Source organism: Alosa alosa, chromosome 18 (assembly GCF_017589495.1).
Source record: "Alosa alosa isolate M-15738 ecotype Scorff River chromosome 18, AALO_Geno_1.1, whole genome shotgun sequence".
Taxonomy (NCBI): domain Eukaryota; kingdom Metazoa; phylum Chordata; class Actinopteri; order Clupeiformes; family Clupeidae; genus Alosa; species Alosa alosa.
This window is the reverse complement of record NC_063206.1, coordinates 20,655,707-20,681,367: the sequence shown is the minus strand read 5'-3', so window position 1 is coordinate 20,681,367 and position 25,661 is coordinate 20,655,707. Positions and strand designations below refer to the sequence as shown.

The 25,661-nt window shown below is 40.4% G+C and overlaps 1 protein-coding gene across 1 annotated transcript in view; it reads left to right on the top strand.

Moving 5' to 3' along the window:
- The window catches only part of ddx43 (DEAD (Asp-Glu-Ala-Asp) box polypeptide 43), a 30,508-nt gene that overhangs the window by 2,249 nt on the left and 2,598 nt on the right, over positions 1-25,661 (top strand). The window contains exons 5-14 of the mRNA XM_048270477.1: positions 696-777; positions 4,827-4,983; positions 11,507-11,625; positions 12,067-12,177; positions 16,137-16,278; positions 19,749-19,849; positions 21,182-21,269; positions 21,542-21,669; positions 22,443-22,552; positions 24,996-25,134. Of these exons, the coding sequence (XP_048126434.1) occupies positions 696-777; positions 4,827-4,983; positions 11,507-11,625; positions 12,067-12,177; positions 16,137-16,278; positions 19,749-19,849; positions 21,182-21,269; positions 21,542-21,669; positions 22,443-22,552; positions 24,996-25,134 (1,177 nt within the window). The remainder of the gene's footprint in view (positions 1-695; positions 778-4,826; positions 4,984-11,506; positions 11,626-12,066; positions 12,178-16,136; positions 16,279-19,748; positions 19,850-21,181; positions 21,270-21,541; positions 21,670-22,442; positions 22,553-24,995; positions 25,135-25,661) is intronic.

The window sequence follows — 25,661 nt, the reverse complement described above, 5'->3', positions numbered from 1 at the left end:
AAGAGGCAGACAGACTATGCAGAGAAGTCTCTCTCCTCTTCCCTTAAGTGAAGCATTGAACAGTTCAATGGCGCTGGGGACAAATTACTTTCTCAGTTTGTCTGTTGTGCAAGGCAGTGAGCGAAGTCTCCAGCTGATCAGGCTCTTCTGCTTAACAATAGTGCTGTGGAGTGGGTGACACTCATTGTCCAAGATGTTGATCAGTTTGTTCAGGGTCCTTTTGTCAGATAGTGAAGGGATGCACTCCAGTTCAGTTCCCACTACAGAGCCGGCTTTCCTTACCAGCCTGTCAATTCGCTCCGGACAGGAAGCGAATGGGAGAGAGATTCGGGGTGGGATCCGGAAAGGACCACGTGGCAGGACCAAAGAGCACCCAACGACAAAACATACTGAAGAACAGAGAGGACTGAGCACGGACTCAGCACGCCAAATATATTAAGGATTAATTTTCAGAGAAATATTTTTTTTTACATGGCCAGCCGTGCAGTGCAGAGACCATTGTGGTGCAGGAGCAAAATATTTTTTGTGTGTTTTCTTGAAGGAAGAGTAATTCATCAAGGGATAGTACACAGTTATAATAGACCTACCTATTTATGTACAATTCAATCCTTGAATGTTTGTTTTAAGCCATAGTCACAGAGCAATTGAAAACACTTGGGCAGGATGTAGTGACACTTTTTCTCTCTCTGATTAAGACCTTCCTCCTATGAAGAAGGATTTTTACATAGAGGATCCGGCAGTCTCAGCTCGCTCTGCAGAGGAAATTGATGCTTGGCGGTGAGTTGATGCATTTTCTTGTTATTCACCTCCTGTAAATTCAGTGTAACTTTTTCACCAGTAGAGGGCACTAGTTAAAAAGTAATTTCTCAAGGGTTGTAGTGTAGTAGTTTGGCATGTTGACCAGCAGGGGTCCATACACAACATACACGACAGACTAGACCAGGGGTGTCCAAACTGTGGCCAAGTGCGGCCTGCCACACACTTTAATCCGGCCCGCCGAGCATTTAATTGACCTGTCGCTAAGTTCCACCCTTAAAACGCTGATGAGCCAATGACAGTCAAGCCTCAACGGGACTCGGACATCAGCTCGGACAACTCCATTAGGAAACAACAGGGAGTAGGCATAAAATGACATTAATGGTTATTTATGGAGTTTATTAACTCAAAAAACCCCGACGTATAACCATGGTCAAACGTTTTGCATGGGGGACGTGTAATACTGATAGCCGGTACCCCGAGAGGCTAGAAAACGGGGTATATTTATGACCGCCGCTAGCAAAGCGGTCATATAGGGATTGTCAAAGTTTCTTCTGTCAAATCTTTTATGGTATGTTGGTCTCAAGGGCCCACATCAACCTGGCCCATAATCACTCATTTGTGATTTGCACCCGGTAAAAAATGAAAATGCAATATTATTCTGCTTGAATCACCCCTATCTTCAGTTAAGATGTTCAGAACTGCACCAAATTTTATGTGTATGATTGACCTGGCATTCTCTGGGGGTATGCCAAGTTTCGTAGAATTTCATCCATGGGGGGTCTAAAAAAAAATTAGGTTATGTGTACATTTAGTGACTGTACACTCATTGGCCTGTAGATGGCGGTGCACACATATACACATGCACACACACACAGGCACCCACATACTATCGGTATTAGAACGGCCGATACATAATTACAAATTCAGTAAGATTAAAAGAAAGCCAAAATAAATATTCATCATCATCATGGCTGCATTTCTAGTATTGGCGATAAGTAGCCATTTGTCCACTAGATGGCGCATCGTTGCAGTGAGACGTAATTTTGTTTTGTTTATCGGACATGCTTGGTTTTTACTGCAGGTACGTTAATCTTATAATACCAATAAGGACCTAGGTAATGTTACCGTTAGCGTTGGTTGAGTGATGGAGGCCAATTTGATTGATTGCATTTGTAGAAAGCTATAAATGCGGTTATACCAAGCAAATTGATAGCAGCACTGTAATTGTATCTTTTGACTGTCATTTGTTGCACGTGCTACAAAAATCATTCTGTGCAATGGAAGATTTACCAACGTTACACCGGTCTGATACAGTTTTGCCTATACATGCGTGAGACTGAGACGCCTCTTTATTTTGTTTGAAGTGTGTGCAGGGTGTGAGAGGGGAATCGATGTGCTTTGATTCCAGCTTGGTAGTTGTAGTCTGTGAAATTAAAAAGCACGTGTGTGTGAAGTATCCAAACAATGACACCTTCATTTCATTATGGCTGCTTTAGCAACACACCTTAAGCTACCTTGTAGTTGGTCCCATTTAGAAGTGGCTACTTCATTCGCGCTTTCCTTGACTCATGGAGCTGCGTGAATTTTATTACAACTTTTCGCCACGATATGGCAGTTTAAATCCGCTTGATACTGTAAGGCGTGAGCCATTGGTTTCCAAAGGAGATTTTATTTGTGTCGCCAGCATAGCCTATTGACAATTTATGTTGTAAATAGGCCTACCTTATAAGCCTACCTGTAGCTTAGGGAAGCTAACAGCTTTCTATTAGGATCTCGTTTGTTAGTTACAGTTTTGTCATAACTCCCTGATGCTTTTTTGCATTTAGAATAGCCAGAGCGTGGATATCTCAATCGGAAAATTAAACAATATCGGGTGCCTATGGACTAGGCTGGGTGAACCCAGCCTGATCTACCCGTTATTTATTTTTTGATTTCTTAAAAGATTGAGCTTGGTCTGGTGAAAGCCAGATTAGCCATGGACCTCAGTTACACAATGCAAAGGAACATGAATCAGCCTATATTTGCAATTTAACAATAACGGACAACAGCTCTTCAACTTTGGCCCGTTAAAATGTGTATGAACAGTCTAGCGGCGCGCCTTCATCAAGGCCCATTTGGACATGTCAGTTATTTGCATCACTGATTAGATGTAAAACAGCATTTCGTTTCAGACTACTGTTACTTAATTTGTGCATTAACAATAACGTTTCAGACTACTGTTACTTAATTTGTGCATTGACAATAAAGTATCACATGAACTAAAGATGACAAATCTTATGTAGATGAAGAAACATTCACAAAAAATCCATCCATCCAAAAATGACCTTTGTTTTTGATAGCTGTTGAAAACGGCATGGAACTGAGAGATGTTTTTGTTTATAAATAAATAAATAACATTATGCTGATACCTTTTGCTTTTCCCAAATACAATGTAGCCTACAGGTGTAAGTGACCTTTCATCAATCCAGTTGCAATGGATGAACTGTGATGAACTGCCCTACTTGTGATTGTTTAGAGATTAGAGATTGTTTACATCTTTGGCTATTCTACAATCTATTCACCTTTTCAGCACCAGTAGGCTACTTTCTGTGCAGCCGCACACACACACACAAGCAAGCATAGGCCTACACAAAAGTTTCAAGAGTGGGGGATGGAGTAAGATATGGAGACAAATTGAAGTGTTATTTCTTTTTGCGAAACGGATGTACAGGACTTAGCGGCGGTCATATTTTGTACCGCTATGCGGTACATCTAGTTTCATCAACAGTAGCCTACAGGACGTCTCTCGCGTTTGCAACAGCTCGACGTAATGTAGGCTACTAAGCCAACAACGTGGGCACAGGGTCCCTGTTAAATCCCAAGATGAAAATGCTCATTAACCAACTACTATATTCTTACTACATCAAATATTAACGTAACCTAACATATCTTAGTATCAATCTTCCACTAGCTAGCATTAACATCAGTGGTTTTTGCACTATGATTTGCACGGCTACTCGCCACAACTGCTTGTCACCTTGTATGTATTCTAAAGTTTTGAATACACCCCTCCATAGCATAATTAAGTCCCTTTTTATAGCTTCTGGAGGAAAGTAAATCCTTTTATCGATCAAAACGTCCTCAAAGCCTGCTTTCATATACTGTCAGCTGCCATTGTCCACAATGCATTTCTAATCAAGTCTGGTTTGTTTGTCCGAGTTTTCACACGGTAACAATGGGGGGCGGGACTTAGCGACAGGTCAATTAGGTTATCATAGGCCGCTCGCTATTTTTTTCCAGCGATAGACGACGTTGTGGTTAACTTTAGGCTACTGCAAACTGCTTTACACTCTTCTTAGAGAACGTTCACATTGTCAATGTCAAAACGGCTTGTTACATCGACATGTATAGTATCTCCATTGCAGCAGATCTAGCTACATTATGCTACTCCATTTAATTGGGAATGCATTTGAGCGTGCAGGAGAGGGAGAGAGCGCGGCAGGTTCCAGCTGGCTTGTCATTGTTGATAATTGATATCTCCTTTTTATAAGAAACGTTTAAAAGGAAATCGCGATGGCAACAGTAGTTCCTGTTCCATTCCAGTACTGACCATTTATAAACTGAGAGGGCACAGCCATAGGCACAGCACTAGCCTTAAAAGAGTCTTAATGTGACGGTGCACCATTTATAAATTAATTAAACAGCATCAAATTAACGGTATTTCTTAAGAAATACATTTTCTACAACAAAATTACTTTGTCATTTAAATTATACAAAATGTTTTATATATAACGTTTTGTATCATTTAAATATAATGTGGCCCTTGGTTTGGACACCCCTGGACTAGACACTAGAGATTGAGGTGTTTGTGTGCATTGTATTTGTTTCTTGCTGTGAGTTTGTGAATTTGTTTCTTTAATTTGTGAATTTAAAACATATTACGAATTATTTGTTTTAAGTTGTATGGCTGTAATGGAATAATCAGAATGTCTGTCCACTTCCCCATTTTGTGTTTGTTTGTATGAAGAAGTGCAGTAAAACTACACCTGCAGGAATTCCCAAACTTTCCCATCTGCCTTCCGTTGTAGGAAAGAAAACAATAGTATTTTCGTGGATGATCTGAAGGAGGAAGAGAAAAGGCCTATCCCAAATCCAGTCTGCACTTTTGAGGAGGCCTTTCTGCATTATCCTGGTATCATGGAAAATATAGTCCGGGTGGGATTCACCAAACCAACTCCCATACAGGTATTCACAGTGATGTGAGAAGCTCCCACTCCTAGACTGCATTGTTATGTACTATGCAGGTATGCAAAGAGCCACTTCTTGCCTCCTCACTCACACCCACCCCATACACACCCACTCCTTGCCTCGTCATCTTTGTGTCCCAGATTAAGTATGACAAACACTTATATCCGCATGTTTCCTAGTTGTACAAAGATGCATGAAAGGTTGGGCAGGTAATGTACATCCGCCAAACCAACTCCCATTCAGGTATACACAGTGATGTGAGAAGCTCCCACGCCTAGACTGCATTGGTATGTGCTATGCAGGTGTGCAAAGAGCCACTCCTTGCCTCCTCCCCCCACACACACACCCACCCCATACACACACCATTTCATAAACCCCCGTGTCAGCATGTTTCCTATCTGTACAGAGATACATGAAAGGTGGGGCAGGTGATGCACATTGGCTTTTTGCAAAATAACTAGGTTGATTTGTTTTCACGTCTCCAGTAATTGAAATATATGTAATAAACGTTGCTGTTTTTGATGAAATGAGTGTGTTGTTGAACATATGCAATGATTAGGTGTTTGAAATTAGGGCAAATGATGTCAAGGGAAAGAACCGTATTTCCCGTATAACATATTGACAGGTCCCCTGGAAACACCCTTTTGTAGGGTTTATGGAAAACATCAGAAGGCTACACCAGAAAAACAGGTCTAATCGCAGCTGCTTGTCAAGTAATAAGGTTTTTTTTTTTTTTTTGGTTCTTTTTTTTGTTATCTTCGAAGACGATAAAACCGAATTTAAAATGCAGGTTAACAGTATTTTAGTTGACGATAGCTGAATTGCTGTCAGAATCATCTCGATAAGCAGATGTGATTAGACCTGTTTCCCGGTGCAGCCTTCTGATGTTCTGCATAAACCTTATTCGCAGTGGCCCAGGAGGAGCGGTTTTAGTTCCAGGAATTGTCCTCCGAATTTACTGTAATCCATAGTTGTGGATTGTTGGCGAGTGTGGGTGACTAATCCTCGTTGAAGAGGGTCTATGGCTTACTGCTCACATGATCTCACCCGCCCCTGCAGTAGTCACCCAGACGGTTTCCTGTGTGCATTGCCACGCACTGTCAGTGCTGCTGTTCGGTCCTTTGCTGAAAACATGCTTTTAAAATTCTGCTTGTGGGTTTGAAGATGGTTTAATTGGCTGCTGTTGTCGGTTTGCTAACAACCTGCGTGGGTGGATAGCAGTGGGGTGGCATTTGCATGCTGTGTGGAGTGAAAGATTTCCCCCCCTCGACATGTGAAGGAGTCATTTTTTGTCATTCATTCACATCAGTTAACACTAACTTACTCAACTTAGCAAATGAAAAGTTCTAGTTACAGTCCAAAATTACTTTAAAGGAACAGTATGTAAGAAATGTATTTCAACTAGATGTACCGCATAGCGGTACAAAATATGACCGCCGCTCAGTCCTGTACATCCGTTCCGCGAAAATAAATCACACTTCAATTTGTCTCCATATTTTCCTCCATCCCCCACTCTTGAAACTTTTGTGTATGCTTGTTTGGCATGCCTGAGTGTGTGTGTATTGGCTGCACAGAAAGTAGCCTACTGGTGCTGAAAAGGTGAATAGATTGTAGAATAGCCAAAGAAGATGTAGCATTGTTATAAAACCTTTAATCTCTAAACAATCACAAGTAGGGCAGTTCATCACAGTTCATCCATTGCGACTGGATTGCTGAAAGGTCACTTACACCTGTAGTCTACATTGTATTTGGGAAAAGCAAAAGGTATCAGCATAATGCTATTTATTTATTTTATTTATTTATTTATAAACAAAAACATCTGTCAGTTCCATGCCGTTTTAAACAGCTATCAAAAACAAAGGTCATTTTGGATGGATGGATTTTTTGTGAATGTTTCTTCTTCTACATAAAATTTTAGTCATCTTTAGTTCATGTAATACTTTATTGTCAATGCACAAATTAAGTAACAGTAGTCTGAAACGTTATTGTTAATGCACAAATTAAGTAACAGTAGTCTGAAACGAAATGCTGTATTACATCTAACCAGTGGTGCAAATAACTGACATGTCCAAATGGGCCTTGATGAAATGCGTCGCTAGACTGTTCATACACATTTTAACTGGCCAAAGTTGAAAAGCTGTTGTCTGTTATTGTTCGTGCAAATATAGGCTGATTCATGTTCCCTTGCATTGTGTAACTGAGGTCCATGGCTAGTCTAGCTTTCACCAGACCAAGCTCAATCTTTTAAGAAATCAAAAAATAAATAGCGGGCAGATCAGGCTGGGTTCGCATCAGGGAGTTATGACACAACTTTAACTAACAAACTAGATCCTAATAGAAAGCTGTTAGCTTTCCTAAGCTACAGGTAGGCTTATATGTGCTATGCAGGTGTGCAAAGAGCCACTCCTTGCCTCCTCCCCACACACACACACCCACCCCATACACACACCATTTCATAAACCCCCGTGTCAGCATGTTTCCTATCTGTACAGAGATACATGAAAGGTGGGGCAGGTGATGCACATTGGCTTTTTGCAAAATAACTAGGTTGATTTGTGTTCACGTCTCCAGTAATTGAAATATATGTAATAAACTTTGCTGTTTTTGATGAAATGAGTGTGTTGTTGAACATATGCAATGATTAGGTGTTTGAAATTAGGGCAAATGATGTCAAGGGAAAGAACCGTATTTCCCGTATAACACATTGACAGGTCCCCTGGAAACACCCTTTTGTAGGGTTTATGGCAAACATCAGAAGGCTACACCAGAAAAACAGGTCTAATCGCAGCTGCTTGTCAAGTAATAAGGTGTTTTTTTTTTTTTTTTTGGTTCTTTTTTTTGTTATCTTCGAAGACGATAAAACCGAATTTAAAATGCAGGTTAACAGTATTTTAGTTGACGATAGCTGAATTGCTGTCAGAATCATCTCGATAAGCAGATGTGATTAGACCTGTTTCCCGGTGCAGCCTTCTGATGTTCTGCATAAACCTTACTCGCAGTGGCCCAGAAGGAGCGGTTTTAGTTCCAGGAATTGTCCTCCGAATTTACTGTAATCCATAGTTGTGGATTGTTGGCGAGTGTGGGTGACTAATCCTTGTTGAAGAGGAGGATGGAGTTGGGTCTATGGCTTACTGCTCACATGATCTCACCCGCCCCTGCAGTAGTCACCCAGACGGTTTCCTGTGTGCATTGCCACGCACTGTCAGTGCTGCTGTTCGGTCCTTTGCTGAAAACATGCTTTTAAAATTCTGCTTGTGGGTTTGAAGATGGTTTAATTGGCTGCTGTTGTCGGTTTGCTAACAACCTGCGTGGGTGGATAGCAGTGGGGTGGCATTTGCATGCTGTGTGGAGTGAAAGATTTCCCCCCCTCGACATGTGAAGGAGTCATTTTTTGTCATTCATTCACATCAGTTAACACTAACTTACTCAACTTAGCAAATGAAAAGTTCTAGTTACAGTCCAAAATTACTTTAAAGGAACAGTATGTAAGAAATGTATTTCAACTAGATGTACCGCATAGCGGTACAAAATATGACCGCCAGTCCTGTACATCCGTTCCGTTGAAAATAAATCACACTTCAATTTGTCTCCATATTTTCCTCCATCCCCCACTCTTGAAACTTTTGTGTATGCTTGTTTGGCATGCCTGAGTGTGTGTGTGCGGCTGCACAGAAAGTAGCCTACTGGTGCTGAAAAGGTGAATAGATTGTAGAATAGCCAAAGAAGATGTAGCATTGTTATAAAACCTTTAATCTCTAAACAATCACAAGTAGGGCAGTTCATCACAGTTCATCCACTGCAACTGGATTGATGAAAGGTCACTTACACCTGTAGGCTACATTGTATTTGGGAAAAGCAAAAGGTATCAGCATAATGCTATTTATTTTATTTATTTATTTATAAACAAAAACATCTGTCAGTTCCATGCCGTTTTAAACAGCTATCAAAAACAAAGGTCATTTTTGGATGGATGGATTTTTTTGTGAATGTTTCTTCTTCTACATAAAATTTTAGTCATCTTTAGTTCATGTAATACTTTATTGTCAATGCACAAATTAAGTAACAGTAGTCTGAAACGTTATTGTTAATGCACAAATTAAGTAACAGTAGTCTGAAACGAAATGCTGTATTACATCTAACCAGTGGTGCAAATAACTGACATGTCCAAATGGGCCTTGATGAAATGCGTCGCTAGACTGTTCATACACATTTTAACTGGCCAAAGTTGAAAAGCTGTTGTCTGTTATTGTTCGTGCAAATATAGGCTGATTCATGTTCCCTTGCATTGTGTAACTGAGGTCCATGGCTAGTCTAGCTTTCACCAGACCAAGCTCAATCTTTTAAGAAATCAAAAAATAAATAGCGGGCAGATCAGGCTGGGTTCGCATCAGGGAGTTATGACACAACTTTAACTAACAAACTAGATCCTAATAGAAAGCTGTTAGCTTTCCTAAGCTACAGGTAGGCTTATAAGGTAGGCCTATTTACAATATAAATTGTCAATAGGCTATGCTGGCGACACAAATAAAATCTCCTTTGGAAACCAATGGCTTACGCCTTACAGTATCAAGCAGACTTAAACTGCCATATCGTGGCAAAGTTGTAATAAAATTCACGCAGCTCCATGAGTCAAGGAAAGCGTGAAAGAAGTAGCCACTTCTAAATAGGACCCACTACACAGTAGCTTAAGGTGTGTTGCTAAAGCAGCCATAATGAAATGAAGGTGTCATTGTTTGGATACTTCACACACACGTGTTTTTTAATTTCACAGACTACAACTACCAAGCTGGAATCAAAGCACATCGATTCCCCTCTCACACCCTGCACACACTTCAAACAAAATAAAGAGGCGTCTCAGTCTCACGCATGTATAGGCAAAACTGTATCAGACCGGTGTAACGTTGGTAAATTTTCCATTGCACAGAATGATTTTTGTAGCATGTGCAACAAATGACAGTCGAAAGATACAATTACAGTGCTGCTATCAATTTGCTTGGTATAACCGCATTTATAGTTTTCTACAAATGCAATCAATCAAATTGGCCTCCATCACTCAACCAACGCTAACGGTAACATTACCTAGGTCCTTATTGATATTATAAGATTAACGCATTACCTGCAGTAAAACCAAGCATGTCCGATAAACATCCTCAGATTTATTTCGGCTTCAAGAAGAAATGGGAATTACATTTCATGTGAACATCGTCCTATCCTTATTAGACGTTCTCTGCGGTAAACTACAGTCCTGTAGGAAGCGTCCATTGTTTTTCCAACCTACTTTTAACTTCCAACAAAATTACCAATACTGGAAATGCAGCCATGATGATGAATATTTGGCTTTCTTTTAATCCTACTGAATTTGTAATTATGTATCGGCCGTTCTAATACCGATAGTATGTGGGTGCCTGTGTGTGTGTGCATGTGCATATGTGTGCATCGCCATCTACAAGCCAATGTGTGTACAGTCTAAATGTACACATAACCTAATTTTTTTTAGACCCCCCCCATGGATGAAATTCTACGAAACCTGGCATACCCCCAGAGAATGCCAGGTCAATCATACACATACAATTTGGTGCAGTTCTGAACATCTTAACTGAAGATAGGGGCGATTAAAGCAGAATAATATTGCATTTTCATTTTTTACCGGGGGGGTGCAAATCACAAATGAGTGATTATGGGCCAGGTTGATGTGGGCCCTTGAGACCAACATACCATAAAAGATTCTTCATCCTCGGTGCCACGGTTCAGGTAGTTATTTAGGAAAAACTGCTTTTTTTATGTTCGGGGCCCAGCATGGGCGGGGGCCCGGGGACTGAACTTAATTTTTCCGTAAAAGTCTAGTGGGGCTACATACCCACCAAATTTCATGTTGGATTTTCATGGGGAAAAAAAACTTTGACAATCCCTATATGACCGCTTCGCTAGCGGCGGTCATAATTAATCATAAAATGGCCCTGATATGTCACTAGACATTAAGAAAGCATGTTAATTTCAAATACTTATATCACTGACAACAGTAGTCTTGCCAGGATATTGTCATTTAAAAAGTGAAGTTGCAGCCCTCAACTGATGTTGATGTTGTCATGTTGTGTTTTGGCCTGATGCGCCACCCTCCACCTATCTACTAATCACAAAGTCAGTAGTATTTCGGCATCCAGGTTGCCAGCTCTGCCATTCAGGGGGGAGGGGGAGGGGATACACCGCTCTACAGTAATTTGAAAGTGATTGCAGTACCAGTTTTGGCCACAATCTTACACACGGTTCCTTTAAGGTGTGAAATGCACATTGATGTGTAATATTCCATGAACACTAACCATTGGTAGTGTGCTGAAACAATTAAATCATCATTCTGTGTTTTAACTATGTTCACATCTATGTCTAATGTCTTTTCTGTTTACTAGTTCGCGATAGGAAAGGTTTCAAAATAAAAAAGCGTTTTCAAACCACTTTTTTTTTTCTCCTTGACGTGTATTCTTTCCCTTATTGTTTTACATACTGTATTCTTTCCTCACTGTAGTCCCAGGCGTGGCCCATAGTCTTGAAAGGTTTGGACTTGATCGGAATAGCCCAGACAGGCACGGGGAAGACTCTGGCCTACCTCCTGCCAGGATTCATCCACATGGATCAACAGCCGCTGTAGGTATAGGTGATGAATATACTTTTTCAGCAGGGTAGATGTACTCTAACTGGAACTGCTATGATGGAAGGGGAAAAACCTCAGCGCCAACCCACACTCTGCTGAGATCATACAGTAACAGTACAGTACAGTTTGGTTTGATGTGAATTTCAACTCACTGATGAAAACACTAAGACTAAAATATGTTCATTCTTGGGTAGTTAAATCTACCAGTGCAGCTTTACTCAACATGATGCCTTACTTTGTGTGTGTGTGTGTGGGTGGCTGATAGATTTTAGACACAAAGTAATAATTTAATATTGAGTGGCTAGTGAAATTGACCATAAATATGCCAGTGGCTGGTAGATGTGTATATTTTCAAATTTTAATTTCCACCCCGTGTTTGTGTGTGTGCTTGCTTGCTTGCTTGCCTGCCTGCCTGCATGGGTCTGTATTTCTAGGTCAAGGGACAAACGTGATGGGCCTGGCATGTTGGTGCTGACACCAACTCGAGAGCTGGCCCTTCAGATTGAGACTGAATGTAACAAGTACAGCTACAAAGGCTTCAAGAGGTATCCTGCTCTGTTGCTGTCCAACTGTTTGTAATTGCTGTTTTGGTTGCATAAAACTACTGTATAGGATTTCCCTTTCAGATAGAATGATACCATTGTTGATTATTACGCAGGAATGAGAGTATAGTTCCATGTCAAATCAGCCTAGAAAATTGCCACGTTTAATTTTCCGTTGGTCTTATTACACTTTTTAACTTGAGAGGACACAAGTTTTAAATAGGAAAATTACCGGAAATCTTAAGTCACTTTTAAACGTGATGCTAGCAGGCGAGATGCTAATGGTCTGATCCGATTCAATGATCTATGCTAGGCTGGAGCTAAAATTGGTAACAACAAAGTGACCAGGCAAAAATGATTAGTTCCCTGACATTTTATCCTCAATTGTAGTGCAGTGCGATATCAGCATGAGCGCAATAAAGTACTGATTGATTGATATTCTATTGACTTGAATTTCCCCTTGGGGATCAATAAAGTATCTATCCATCTAGAAATAATTTAGCCTAGTTCTTTTTCATAAGGGGTTACAGCTGACAGTCATCAATGACTGACAGTGTTTGTGATCTAAAAGTACATATGTGCACGTGTGTTTTTGGGCTTTTTATGCCTGTAATCGGACAGGGCAGTAGAGAGAGTGACAGGAAGTCAGTGGGAGAGAGATGGGAAATTATCTGGACCGAGCTCGAACCCGGGTCCCAGTTGGCACATGGACTGTATTTCTTTTGACACAAATAGATATCTGACGGAATAGTTAGCTTAGCCTATGCAGAAAGTCGGAGAGTTTAAAATTAAAACTTCTCCGCCATGGTCCTCGCTTGCGCCTCTGCGTGTGTGGCGGATCTGCCCAGTCTGCCAGTCTGTTTTCATGCGTGACAACGCTCCCCTGCACAGTCGGAGATGACCATCAACATGAAGTGAGGTTGCTGTTCATGAGCGTTGGTTAGAAAACAGCTAGCCTATTTCGGACTGCTGAACAGAAATCATGTGGGGTCATACAGATGCATTGCTAGCTAGGTCGCCATTAAAGCTAACATATTATTGAATAGGCTACTTAGTTCCAATCATTGGAAGGCAAGGAGAAAGTTAGGTTGAAGAGGGAGACGAAACTTGGTATGTGAATGCAAAACCGCACTAGTCATGTATGGCCGTATCTACCATAGAGGTCACCTTTCTTTCTTCAAATTTCGTTTTATTTATTTATTATTTAACTAAAAATAGCTGACAAGACAATTATCCTTGCATTAACGCACCGTCACACAACACGTAGTTGTAGGATACCTCTGATCTGTCAAAACGAAAGTAGAGTTGACTGCTATCGCGGAGCTATGTCCTAACTAATGAACGCAACACAGAGTCTCACGCAGCTCAAATAAACTTCAATACCCACAAATCCATTGTCCAAAATAAATAATCGTCAGACCTGAACAAAGGCTGACTTCAAGGCCTACTCAAAATGTTATGCTGAAATTCAGTTGCAGCTACTAGATAGGAGATAATAGTAGATATTTATTATTGTGGAAAAGTGTGTTGGTTTAAGTTATAAACAAAACATGGTATAAACTGAACAAATGTCATAAGGCAAAATGATCATGATAGCCTTTACATTACAGCCCTCTATGGTTGAGTCTTTTATAGGCATATATAGGCTACTTTGCTCTTTTATAAATATAAATTATATTTATGTCAATTTATCTATTAGTTTCCACAATATTCACCATAAGTCATCATTTAAGGGGTTATTTTTCACATTTTTCTTCCTTGCCCCCGGACCCCCATAGTATTTCGTGGGGGGCAACATTTCTATCAACACCCCTGATCTCGGTATTTGAATCCTGGCTACGGCCTTGGTCATGTCTCAAACTTCAGCTCAGTTTTGTGGTTTAATGCTTAAAGGCCCTACAAGTGGAAAGGACATTAAAACACCATGCATATGTGCACATATCGTGCCTTTTGGCAAGAAGTTAAAATGTATCCAATTATATGACACCTCAGTCATCTTCATGTCACCCAACATCACATATCCATTTCTAGCCTACTGGTTGGATAACAGATGTAGGCCTGTCTGCATGCCGTTGTAGGCAAGAAAGAGACAGTCTTGACTGTCATGAAAGAGCGAGCCTTAACATTAGTTTGAGTTCACATATTCAGCAAAGAATAGTTATTTGTTGAGTGATTATTTTCTTATTTATCTAATTTTATTTATTTATGTATTTATTTATGTATTTATTTATTTATTTATTTATTTATTTATTTATTTATTGTTTTTTTTTTCTTGGTATATTGACTCTAGAGTATAAAGTTAGATAGCAAGCACTTCCAGACAGGTGACACATTTTTAAGGTTTCCTTTAAGTTTTTTTCCTGCTATTAAGAAACACAATTTTGTCTGTTAAAACCATCTCTAAATAATAAAGTAAAAATCATTTTGAGTTAGTATATTCGTATAATATGTCATTTGCCACCGCTGTAGCTTAAAGCATTGGTTCTCAAAGTGGGGTCCGCAGCACATTGTCGGGGGCTACAAAATATGAAATTGTCTTATATGGCGAAAAATGCTACAGTATCAGTATTTGCCCAATTGATCAATATGTTACATCAATACGTCAAAACACTTTACTATTAATTAACCGCCAACAAAATGAAAGTTATGTGAAACAAACACTGTGTTCAACACAATAGGCCTACATTAGACAAAGAAACGACAATCCTTTAAAAAAAATCCTACATACTGTCAAAGTTTGCTAACGTGACTATTGTGGTATTAGCACTTCTATGTTTTTAAAATACATATAAGCATCTAACAGAAAAAAAAGGCTATACAGCTACATGATTAACTTAGGTTTTATGAGGGATCCTTTTCCACTCCATGAGGGCACTGGAGTGGCACCGGATCCAAGACGCAAGACGTTAGAGATGGCGCATGATGTGCAGTGATGCCTTATTTTAAAAAAACCCTGATTTAAGTGGCACCGGAATGAGGCACCGAAAACTATGTTGTTATTCGATGCAGTTACTACCATTTGCGTCAGCACCGGTGCCATATTAGAACCGTGTTAGGCGTTAGGCGCACTAGTGCAACCAATGCAACAAGTTAGTCTGGAGCCCGCCAAAGCAACAGAGGCTGCTTATGTAAGGGATAACGGCCGCCGAGGTGTCCTGTTATACGGAATTAATGGACGAGGGCGAGGGGCAAAGAAAGAGACAGAGTTGCCTCCGCCTGAGTCCACACACCTCAATGGCCGTTATCCTGCTCATCACCCGGTTGCCACTGTAAAGCAAAGGAAACACGCGGTTCCGTTTAAAAAGCTCACTATTTCAGCTTGTTGTACAACTTTCATTGACCCTATAACAGCGATAGCATGGACAGTTAGCTTATTTACAGTTGATTCCATTGTTGCGAAGCCTGCCTCCAGGCTCAACCGTCGTCCTACTATCGTTGTTATCGTCAAAGATACTAGAGCGCTCCACTCTAGAATCTTTGGTTATCATTCATAAGCATTGATATGGAACGCCGATTAAATTTTTTTACCAGATCTACTTCATAGGTGTCCCGTTATTCAGAATTAAAAGCCACCCCGCCAGCCAATCAGAAAAGAGTATTTCTTCTCTCCGGGTGATAAAATAACATAATGTATGTGTCTTGCATGCACTGCCTATGCAGCTTTCCATGTAGTTGCTTAACATATTAAGATGACCTGTTTGATCAGTGCAGAATTCTACACTTGTGAGATTAAGAGTTAGACATGTTTACATTATTCTATTCAATATAGAACTGTATCAACGTTCAGCACATTTTTAACTTCAAGGTACATGAATAGAGATGCAAATTGTTTTATTTGATGGATCTGTTATCCGCAGTCTCACTTAAGTAGTAATCCCCTTGTTGTTGTAAAGACTCTGGCTTCTTATCGGCAACAGTTGTACCCTGTGCCTTTATGTGTCTGTGTTGAATCCACTCCTCAGTATCTGTATCTATGGCGGTGGAGACCGCAGGGCCCAGATCAAGATGGTGACCAGCGGTGTGGACATAGTCATCGCCACCCCAGGCCGGCTCAATGATCTGCAGATGAACAACCTGATCAACCTGCGCACCATCACCTATCTTGTGAGTGCTAGAGACAGTGGGGTGATGAGTCTTTTATACTACATAAAAAGGATGGGGGGGAAATGTCTGTTATGGTGGTCATTAGACACTCGTTGCCATGCAAGAGATTTGCTGTATTGTAGTATGAATACTTAGTGATATAACATTATCTAAGTTTACACCATAGAAATAATTTTGCTTGAGGGAAAAACTCACTAAATAAAAATCAACCAAGATCCATTTGCACATTTGGCTTTGAAACGTTGCATACTTTTTTTCACAGATACTTAGTGCTAACAATTAGTGCTATCTAAATGTAATTGTACATGCAGACACTAGAGAAAGCTGCCAGTTTGAGATTAAATCACCTCGGCACATAAAACTGTCCCTTAGGGATGGGCGATATGGCCTAAAATCCATTATGCGATGTATATATCAGCCTCTTGCGATAACGATATATATTGCGATATAAAAATTATAATAGAACCATTTCAGAACTTGTTGCAGAGACCTCAAGGAAAGCCAAACTGCTACCTCTTTTTTTTTTTAAAAAAAAAAGAAAGAAACGTAGTATGTAGTTTTGAGAACATTTATTGTGCGAAACTGTTATTATACAACATAATGTTGCCGTTAAATAAAATTCAAGCACACTAGCTGCAGAGGCTTTTAAAAAGAAAAACTTGACAATGCTAGTATTCAGTGACATGTTTGGTTTTGAGTTGGTAGAACATATTACCCCATGGAACAGTTGCCCTACACACTCTACAGCAGGCAAACTTTTTGGCTCAAGGGTCACATTGGGTTTTGAAAATTGGCCGGCGGGCCGAATGTTTAATGTTTCATATAATTTAAATGCTAATAATGACAAAGTAATATCATTTTTAAATTTGATGCCGTTTATAAATGGTGCACTGTCACTTTAAGCATTGCGTCCACACCTTTAGTTCTCATAATGATCTTTGCTAAGTTTCTTATAAAAAAGGAAATAATAATCAACAATGACAAGCGCTAACCAGTAGGCCACGGCTGCCCACTTTTATATTGTTTATATCGCCCATTACTACTGTCACTCTGCATTCAGATCTGCAAATGCTTTTTTACATTCATTTGGCTTTTGGGACACGGTGACCACAGACCTTCCCACTTTCCTACCTTTCCAACTTGCAGCAGGGAAAACCTTGTGTCAGCACCAGAGTTTATGTGGGGTCCACAAATTTAAATAAGTGAATTTTAGACCTTAAAAGGTCTTGGTTGAAGAGAAGGTAATCACTTGTGAATAGTTGATGAGCAAATCTTGCAGAAAATAATGGCCATGGATTCCTGAAGCTATATCATCAGAACCCAACTAGTGGGAAAATGCAACTTTATGAGTTTCAAAGACTGAATCGTCTTCATAAATGAAGCGTGTCTAATAGGTGTCACTGAGATTGGTTAAAACTGGTTTCTTTCGTAGCAAAAGATCAACACTGGGGAGAGTAGTCATAGCAGTGGGATAAGGGTTGGGCAGTGGAGTGGGCCCTAGGGCTGGGAAGGTAACTGCATTACCACAATACCGTGGTCACGTGACGCCTACCGCGGGTCTGAGCTCGTCACAGTCATCACCTGAAAAAAAAAAATTCTGTGAAACATTTAGGGAATTTGACTTCATGTACCCGTCTGCAGAGTTCTTAAGCTGACTGCATAACGTGATTATTTCTGAGATTCTGACGTTTTCAACCATAACATATGCACAATTCCAGGTTGAAAACGTAGCAGAATCTCAGAAAGCTGACTCACGTTATGCAGTCAGCTTAAGACATCTGGCCTGCACATGTGTGTACGTTGTATGTAATATCGTGATGTGTAATGTGATGAACTATCTTATGACATTTCTCAGAGAACCACAGTTACATTAAGTAGGCTAACCTTTTGTTTTCGAAGCAAAACTTCAAAACTTATCATCAAAAGATGAAGCAAACCCGACCTTTCGCATTTGTGTTGGGGAGCTCAATGTTCCAACATTCCATTTGTTTACTATGCGAGAGTAGGGGAGAACTGGAACAGTCGTAACACTTTTCTATTCTCTCCATTCAAACTCGATTTAGCCTACATAAAGCTGTTAAACGTAAAAACTGTGAAATTTGGCCAGAAAGGAGTCATACATGTTTACTCCATGAAAGAATTAAAAATATATGTTCTAGTTTGTTAAGAATTTAACTTAACAGCGACATGTAGGCCTAGGCTAGCCTGTAAAAAATAGCCTAGGTCCTACCTTTGTTACAACCTGATGCAGCCATTAAAACGTGCGGTAGCATACCGTTGTAACATTAGCATTGGCGTCCTGAATGTAACAGTTCTAAAATCGTGATAGCCTTGTTGATAAACTGCTTTCTTTTACGTCTGGAGCATTTGGTCCAGTGATCTTTGAAGTTGCTGCGGCTGTCTAAAGTTTAATTGGCTGTGATGGCTGATGGCAAAATTCATAATCCATAACTCCGAAACCGCGGTAATTTCTTGCTTACCGACCACAGTAAGAAACATCCATACCGTCCCAGCCCTAGTCAGCCTGTAATGAAGCTTCAGTTCACTTCCAGCGTCATGCAATCTCAGTGCTCTCAGAGGTGACTCCCGTCCTAGCAAACATAGCCCACTCAAAGGTGAACGCTGCAGCCTGCCAGCAATTATTCCAGAACACAGAGATTTGCCGGCTACCACCCGGTTTGGGGGAGGATTAGGGGTTAATTATGTTGTCCTGCCATTCATTAACCTTCACAGACAGAACTTCCACACTCCCGCCCGTTCAAGTCCTTGACACACCCAATCATCATGTTTCGAAAGGTTCTAATTATAAGGATTATGTCAGAAAATAGTGGATTTCATTAGTGTTTCCCAAAGCACAAGATGATGTCTTTGAATGCCTTGTTGTCTACACACCAAATATATTTGGATCACTTTGGAACTTTTACTAAATATATTTGGATCAGTATTTAAAGCAGATCCCATTCAACTTCAAGAAGCTGTAGTCAGAGAATTGAGGTATTTTCCTTTAAGGTTGTATCAGCGATTTCAGGCCCAAAAAGGCCCAAACATAAATGATCACATTCATCTAATCTTTCCTAACGATCTGCTAGCTGCCTGCCCCATAAGTAGGCCGTCAAAAAAACGTGTCTCTGTAGGCAGCCCAGGCTCCGAGATCTGTACACAAAAACAATTGCTACCAACAAGTGTTGCCAACCACTCAAAAGCAAAATAAAGTGTTCCAACAAATAACTGACGAGATGCGCGTTTAGGATTGCATGGGAGGGAGTAGCAAGCTTTTGTTTGAACATCAATAGAAGTGACGTTACCCTGCCATCGCTGATACAACCTTTAAAACTGTCACAAACCGATTACAAAAATCATTGGAGATTAATTTAATAGGTTAATAGTAGATTAACAAATGAATTGCAGCCCTTTTGTGTCTCTTAGCTGTTTGTGTTTGTGATGGTGGTTTACTAGTGATCTGTGTGCAGGTTTTGGATGAGGCCGATCGAATGTTGGACATGGGATTTGAGCCTCAGATCATGAAGCTAATTCTGGACATTCGACCTGACCGGCAGACGGTCATGACCAGGTGTGTAGCATGAGGCCCTCTTGTTTGCGTAAACACTTCATTCAACAACGAACACTTATGATATCTTAACAGACATTTTGGTGCTTTGTTTTGACAAACTTCTCTGCCCTTAGTTTAGTTAGTTATCACCAAGTGACCGTTTTGTCACATCTTATGACTTGCCGACCTCAACATGTAAAAGGCAAAAGGTTGTTTAGGAGCTATATTTGGTTCTGACTACCTCAATGAGCTATGCTAAGCTAAGCTAGGCTAACGATGGGTGCGTCAGACTGAGTTACTGCATGCACAGAGACAGAGATGTATCATGTTATCTAACTCGGGGAGAAGGTGAATAAGCTAATTTCCCAAAATGTTGACGTGTTTCTTTAACTTTCACAGTTTCAGCTGTGTAACACATTTTATCATAATTTTAGGACAATTTAGTTTCTTACACCCTCACACACTCCCAGTCCCGGTTTAAAAAAATAAATGGGTTGGATAACTTTTTGCGTTCCCACACAAGCCCTTGTATGTTCACTTCAGCGAGGTTGTCATTACATCTCTAATCTTTGCTGGCGATCTCTCAACCAGTGGCAGTTGCTAGTGTACATATGAATTGTCCTTTCCCTTATGTTGTGATTCAAACAATTCAATTTCACTTTAAGTTCACTTATAGAGCGCCAAAACATTACACATGTCTCATGGCGCTTTACAGAGTGTTAAAACATTCAGAGAGAGCCCATGGGTAACAGGGGCAAGGGAAATACTTCCTCGAATTGCCTTCCTTAACTCCCATATAGGAAGAAACTTCGAGCAGATCCACAACTCAAGGGCCTGACCCATCTGCCTAGGGTCAGTTACAGGGCAGTAAGGTCTGTATACATGATAAATGAAAGGTTAGGTGTAGAGAATAGAACATGGCGTTTAAAGCCACCTGAGGTATATGTTACAAAGAGGTAGGATGGTTACATATCCAGTATGATGATGCATGAATCCTATGTGTGCCCTAAGCTCTGATTTTAAAGATGCATACAAGAGTGTATGTTTAACACTAGTACAACGGCGTGAGGGGGAAAAAAAGTGTGTATCGTACTAGGTCACAGGTAGATTGATTGCTGATTCAATTTTAGCGAGTCGACTTAAACACATCAAACACGATCATTAAATTACCACTAGAAACTGGGTTTTACCTTGAGTGTGAATGGGGCTATACACTGTACTAATGTGGCTACCAATATTCAGTGGGCATAATGCAGTTTAAGTTAACTCTTCAGTATACACATTAAAAATGTATCTTATCCTTAGATTGTTAATGGACATGAATTAGAAAGTATTTGTTTCTCTCTTCATCAGTGCCACCTGGCCACCTGGTGTGAGGCGTCTGGCCAAGTCCTACCTGAAGGACCCCATGATGGTGTATGTGGGCACGCTAGATCTGGCAGTAAGTTACACATGTGCTCTGTCTCCATCTTGGTTAAACTGACGAGTCTACTTGCAAACGTGCATCTTATTTTTCTCTTTTGTTCTCTCGTTCTTTCTTTCATTCTTGATTCCCTCCTGATTTTATGTCCCTGTTTCCTTCAAACTTTTTCTCACTCGATTCAACCATTTATCTCACACTCTCTCTCTCTCTCTCTCTCTCTCTCTCTCTCTCTCTCTCTCCCCCTCTCCCTCCATCTCCTTTCTTTTTCTTTCTTTCTGTCTACTCTATAGGCAGTGAACACAGTCCAGCAGATAGTCCTCTTTGTTCAGGAAGAGGAGAAGAAGGCATACGTGTTTGACTTCATCCGCAACATGGAGCCTGAGGACAAGGCTCTGATCTTTGTGGGAAGAAAGGCCAAGTGAGTCCAGCTTGCACGAGCATGTCACCCTCTTGCTCCTTTCAGTTTCAGAACCGGCACTTAAAAAAAAAATAAAACACACACACCCTCTTGACGAAAACGAAAGAGGAACTGAAAAAAAAAGTTTTATTGTCCCCCTCCCTGCGTCTTTGAAATGTCTGCTTCCCCTCCCCCATCCTGAAACTTACAGCAGACACTTATGAGACTTCCTATCCTTCTGTAATATTCCGGGAAATGTCATCCTTTCAGGAACTCGAAAGTCATCATTGCTGCCAAAACCATAATGTTGGCATTGATCTCTCTCTCACGTCATGCATCACTGGGGTTAACTGCAGCTAGCGGAATGAAGTTACTCAACAGTTCACGTTCTTCTGTGTTTGTCCTGCTGAAAATGATTAGCTTGTTTCATTATTTCCTCAGAACTGCAATGATTGATGCCTAAATTATGGTCTACCACAAACCATCAAATACATTGTTTGGTTTCCTCGGAACAAATGATGGAAAATAAATAATAACTTGACATTCAACATATTTATTCCTGACTGGCAGCCAGTGCCAGTTTTTCTGCTGGTCATTACACATCATCTCTTGTGCAACCAGTTTATCACTTCATGCATATAATGTAGTTGGTTTACCTTTCTCTTTTTCTGTCATGTGCCTGTCATTCATCCATTCTATGCTGGTAACCTAGCCCAGTTTCTTGTGTAAGTCATAACTCTTGAGAGAGTGTTTGTTTTTTCTTTTTCCTTTTTCATCCTGCTCCTCCCCACCAGTGTGGATGACCTCTCCAGTGACCTTTCTCTAAGAGGCACCGCTGTGCAGTCCCTCCACGGGGATCGTGAGCAGTGTGACCGCGAGGAGGCCCTGCAGGACTTCCGAGATGGTATGGCATGAGGAAAAAGAATAGTAATTGGCCTATGGAAGGGAAAATGCAGTCTGGGTAGATTGTTTTTTTTTATGTTATGTTGTGGCATAACATGTTTGACTTAAATGTAGGGGTGTAACGGTACACAGAAGTCACGGTTCGGTTCATACCTCAGGTCGGACATCACGGTTCGGTACGAGTTTGGTACAATGTAGGGGAAAGCAAAACAAAAATGCAGAAAGCAATTTCTTTGTATTGTGCATGTCTCAGGCTGTACCACCTAGTGTCATACAGTCTTTTCCCTGAGCTATCCGCAACAGCCTGAAGTGTGTAAGATGTAGGCTAAACAGTACAATAAGTACCCAGACTCCATCTGTAACTTGTAAACAAAATAAGACAATCAGCTATAAAACTGAAAATAGGCCTACAGCATCTCTTATTTCTGAAAGTGCAAATTACATAGAAGAATCATTTTTAAAAATCCACTTAAGCAAGACCTTCAACATCCGTGTTTAGGTGTAGCCAATATGGAAGGGTCTACAATTTGCCTCAACATTTTTCAATGTGTACAGTAATAATCTACTAACTGTGAAAATATCACACTATTTTGCCTTCTTTTAAAAAAACGAAATTGCTCCTTTCATTCATAAACAGACTACAACTGGAAGTCGCATGACTTTGCCCTTCGACGTTAACTCACCGTAGCATGGTTTGTTTATTAGCCTGGTTAGCGTTGACACTTTCTTTTACTGTCTATGCACTTAACACTACCAGCTCCTCATGTGAGAAGTTACAAGTTACCCTAACATAAAGGTAAGTACCACGCGATTTACATAGCTTTCTGTCATTACAAAATCATTTAATTTAAGCCATAGGTTTTGGCCCTATTTGTATGTGTATCCAAAGGCTGGTGAAGCGCAGGGGAATTTTTTCTCTCGTTTCAGCGATTGGTAGCCTACATCATCTGGGTGATGGCTTCTAATATGTATAGCATGCCATGTTCGATATATTTCCACTCGCATATCCAACAAATGCTGAACAACGCCGATACACAGTTTCATCTTATCCACAACTCTCTCGCCTGTACTACTGAGGTTCTCAAACTTGCAATCTTAAAGAGACCAGCGGATCCTCTAACTCTTGTGGGTCGCCACCACTCGCTTAGTGCTGCTACCTTTGACTGACTGACTCGACCGACGACCTGACAAAAAAATAGGCGCCAATCAGAGCTTCAGAGCTAAGGCGAGGCTACAGATTAGTGTTAGGTATCGCTAAAGAACTTTAGTGCTTAACAGTAATTGCGCATTACATTTAATTAATCTGCATAAGAGTTGTATTTTTATACCGTGTATTCACCGTGTAATTTTCATGCACCGAACCGTGACGCCCGTACCGTTTCGGTTCAATACGAATACATGAACCGTTACACCCCTACTTAAATGTGACCCATTTGTATACTGAGATAAACATTAGATGTTATGTTTAATAGTTATGAAAGACAAATTTAAAGTATATGCTATTTTACTGGGTTGCCCTCATAGTCCTTGAAAACATTTTAATGTGATGTCATGATGTCAGTTTCATGCTGTGAATAGATGGTGCGTGTCACTACAGAAATGGTCAAGTTTACCAAAAAATGAAAAATGGTTTTATTGGATATTCAAAATCTACAGTTACTAATCTTTAAGATAAGGAGTCATTTGTTGAATTCTTTGGCCAACCGAGGAGTTTGATTTTTACCATGATATCGTGGTAAGTCTTTGGGCATTATTTGGTTAACATAACGCCGATGCGTAGGTGCTAATTTGTGTACTGTCTGTAGGCTTTCTGTTTATAGTTTGTATAGCTGCATCACTATGTACCCCCTTCAAGCACTATGCACTATAAAAAATTGTCATTTCACGTCGAGGTGACTCCGACCGTAAGGACTGTGATTGGTCAACTCGGCCTGTGTTTTGGTAGCCAGTGTGTTTCAGCCATTCGTAGTAGCAACATGCTAGTTCGCTGAGAAACATTGCAAATAATCTTAAGACATATTTTTGGTTACAATGACTGGGTTATCTGATTGTACTGTGTCTCTTAGTCAGTAAAGTTTTAAAATCCGCACTTTGCCAACAGGCAGTACTTTGTGGACAGTCCCTTGCTAACTTAACATAAACTGGCTGGCAGACACCACAAAAATAACCTCAAGTATATTTTCTGCTTAAAATCACTAGGTTATTGGAATATACTGTGTCTATTTCTCTAACTTTTACACAATCTAAGCATGAAAAGGCCAAACAAATAACAATATTTTAACGTTTTGGTGGTGCGCTATGCAGACACAGGACACGCAGAACTGAAGAGGCAACGGCGAAGCCACTGCATTGAGTTGACGCAGAAGCATAAATTAGTCTTAAGTTTGCTTTCCTTCTATGTAACGTCTATGTGAGGTAGTAATGTTATGTGCTGCCTGTTGCAGGTAATGTGCGTATACTGGTGGCCACGGACCTGGCCTCCAGGGGATTGGATGTCAGTGATATCACACACGTCTTCAACTTTGACTTTCCACGGAACATTGAAGAGTATGTTCACCGCGTGGGACGCACAGGTCGAGCAGGGTGAGGAGTGTGTGTATGCGAGTGTGTTTACTATTTGTGTTTGTGGTCTTTTGTTTGTGTGAGTTGGTATCCGCAGATGCGAGTGAGTTCCTTTGAAAGAGTCAGTGTCAAAATAACAAAACTAACTAAACTAGTTTCATGAGTCAGGCCCTCTTTGTTGCTGGTATGGTTATGAGTGTAAAACTTCATGTAAGGTATGGATATGAATAGTGCTGGGTGGTATGACCTAGAATGACCTCATAGCAGCTATGCATCTCGTGCATTTCTTTCGATGGGAAGGTAATGAAAAGTTTGCTCACCGTTTGCACAGCCTGAAAGAGCACACCTCAGAACACAACTCTATTTTCATCCTGAGGGAAATTTTAGGCATCCAGTAGCTTATACAACCATAACACTACAACTACATATATGATACACACATGTCTCACATACATAATAATCACTCACAGAAATGTCAAAATTTAAAGAGCATGTAATGTAATGTAATGTAATGTGAAGTGATTACAAAGGCCAACTACACACTAGGA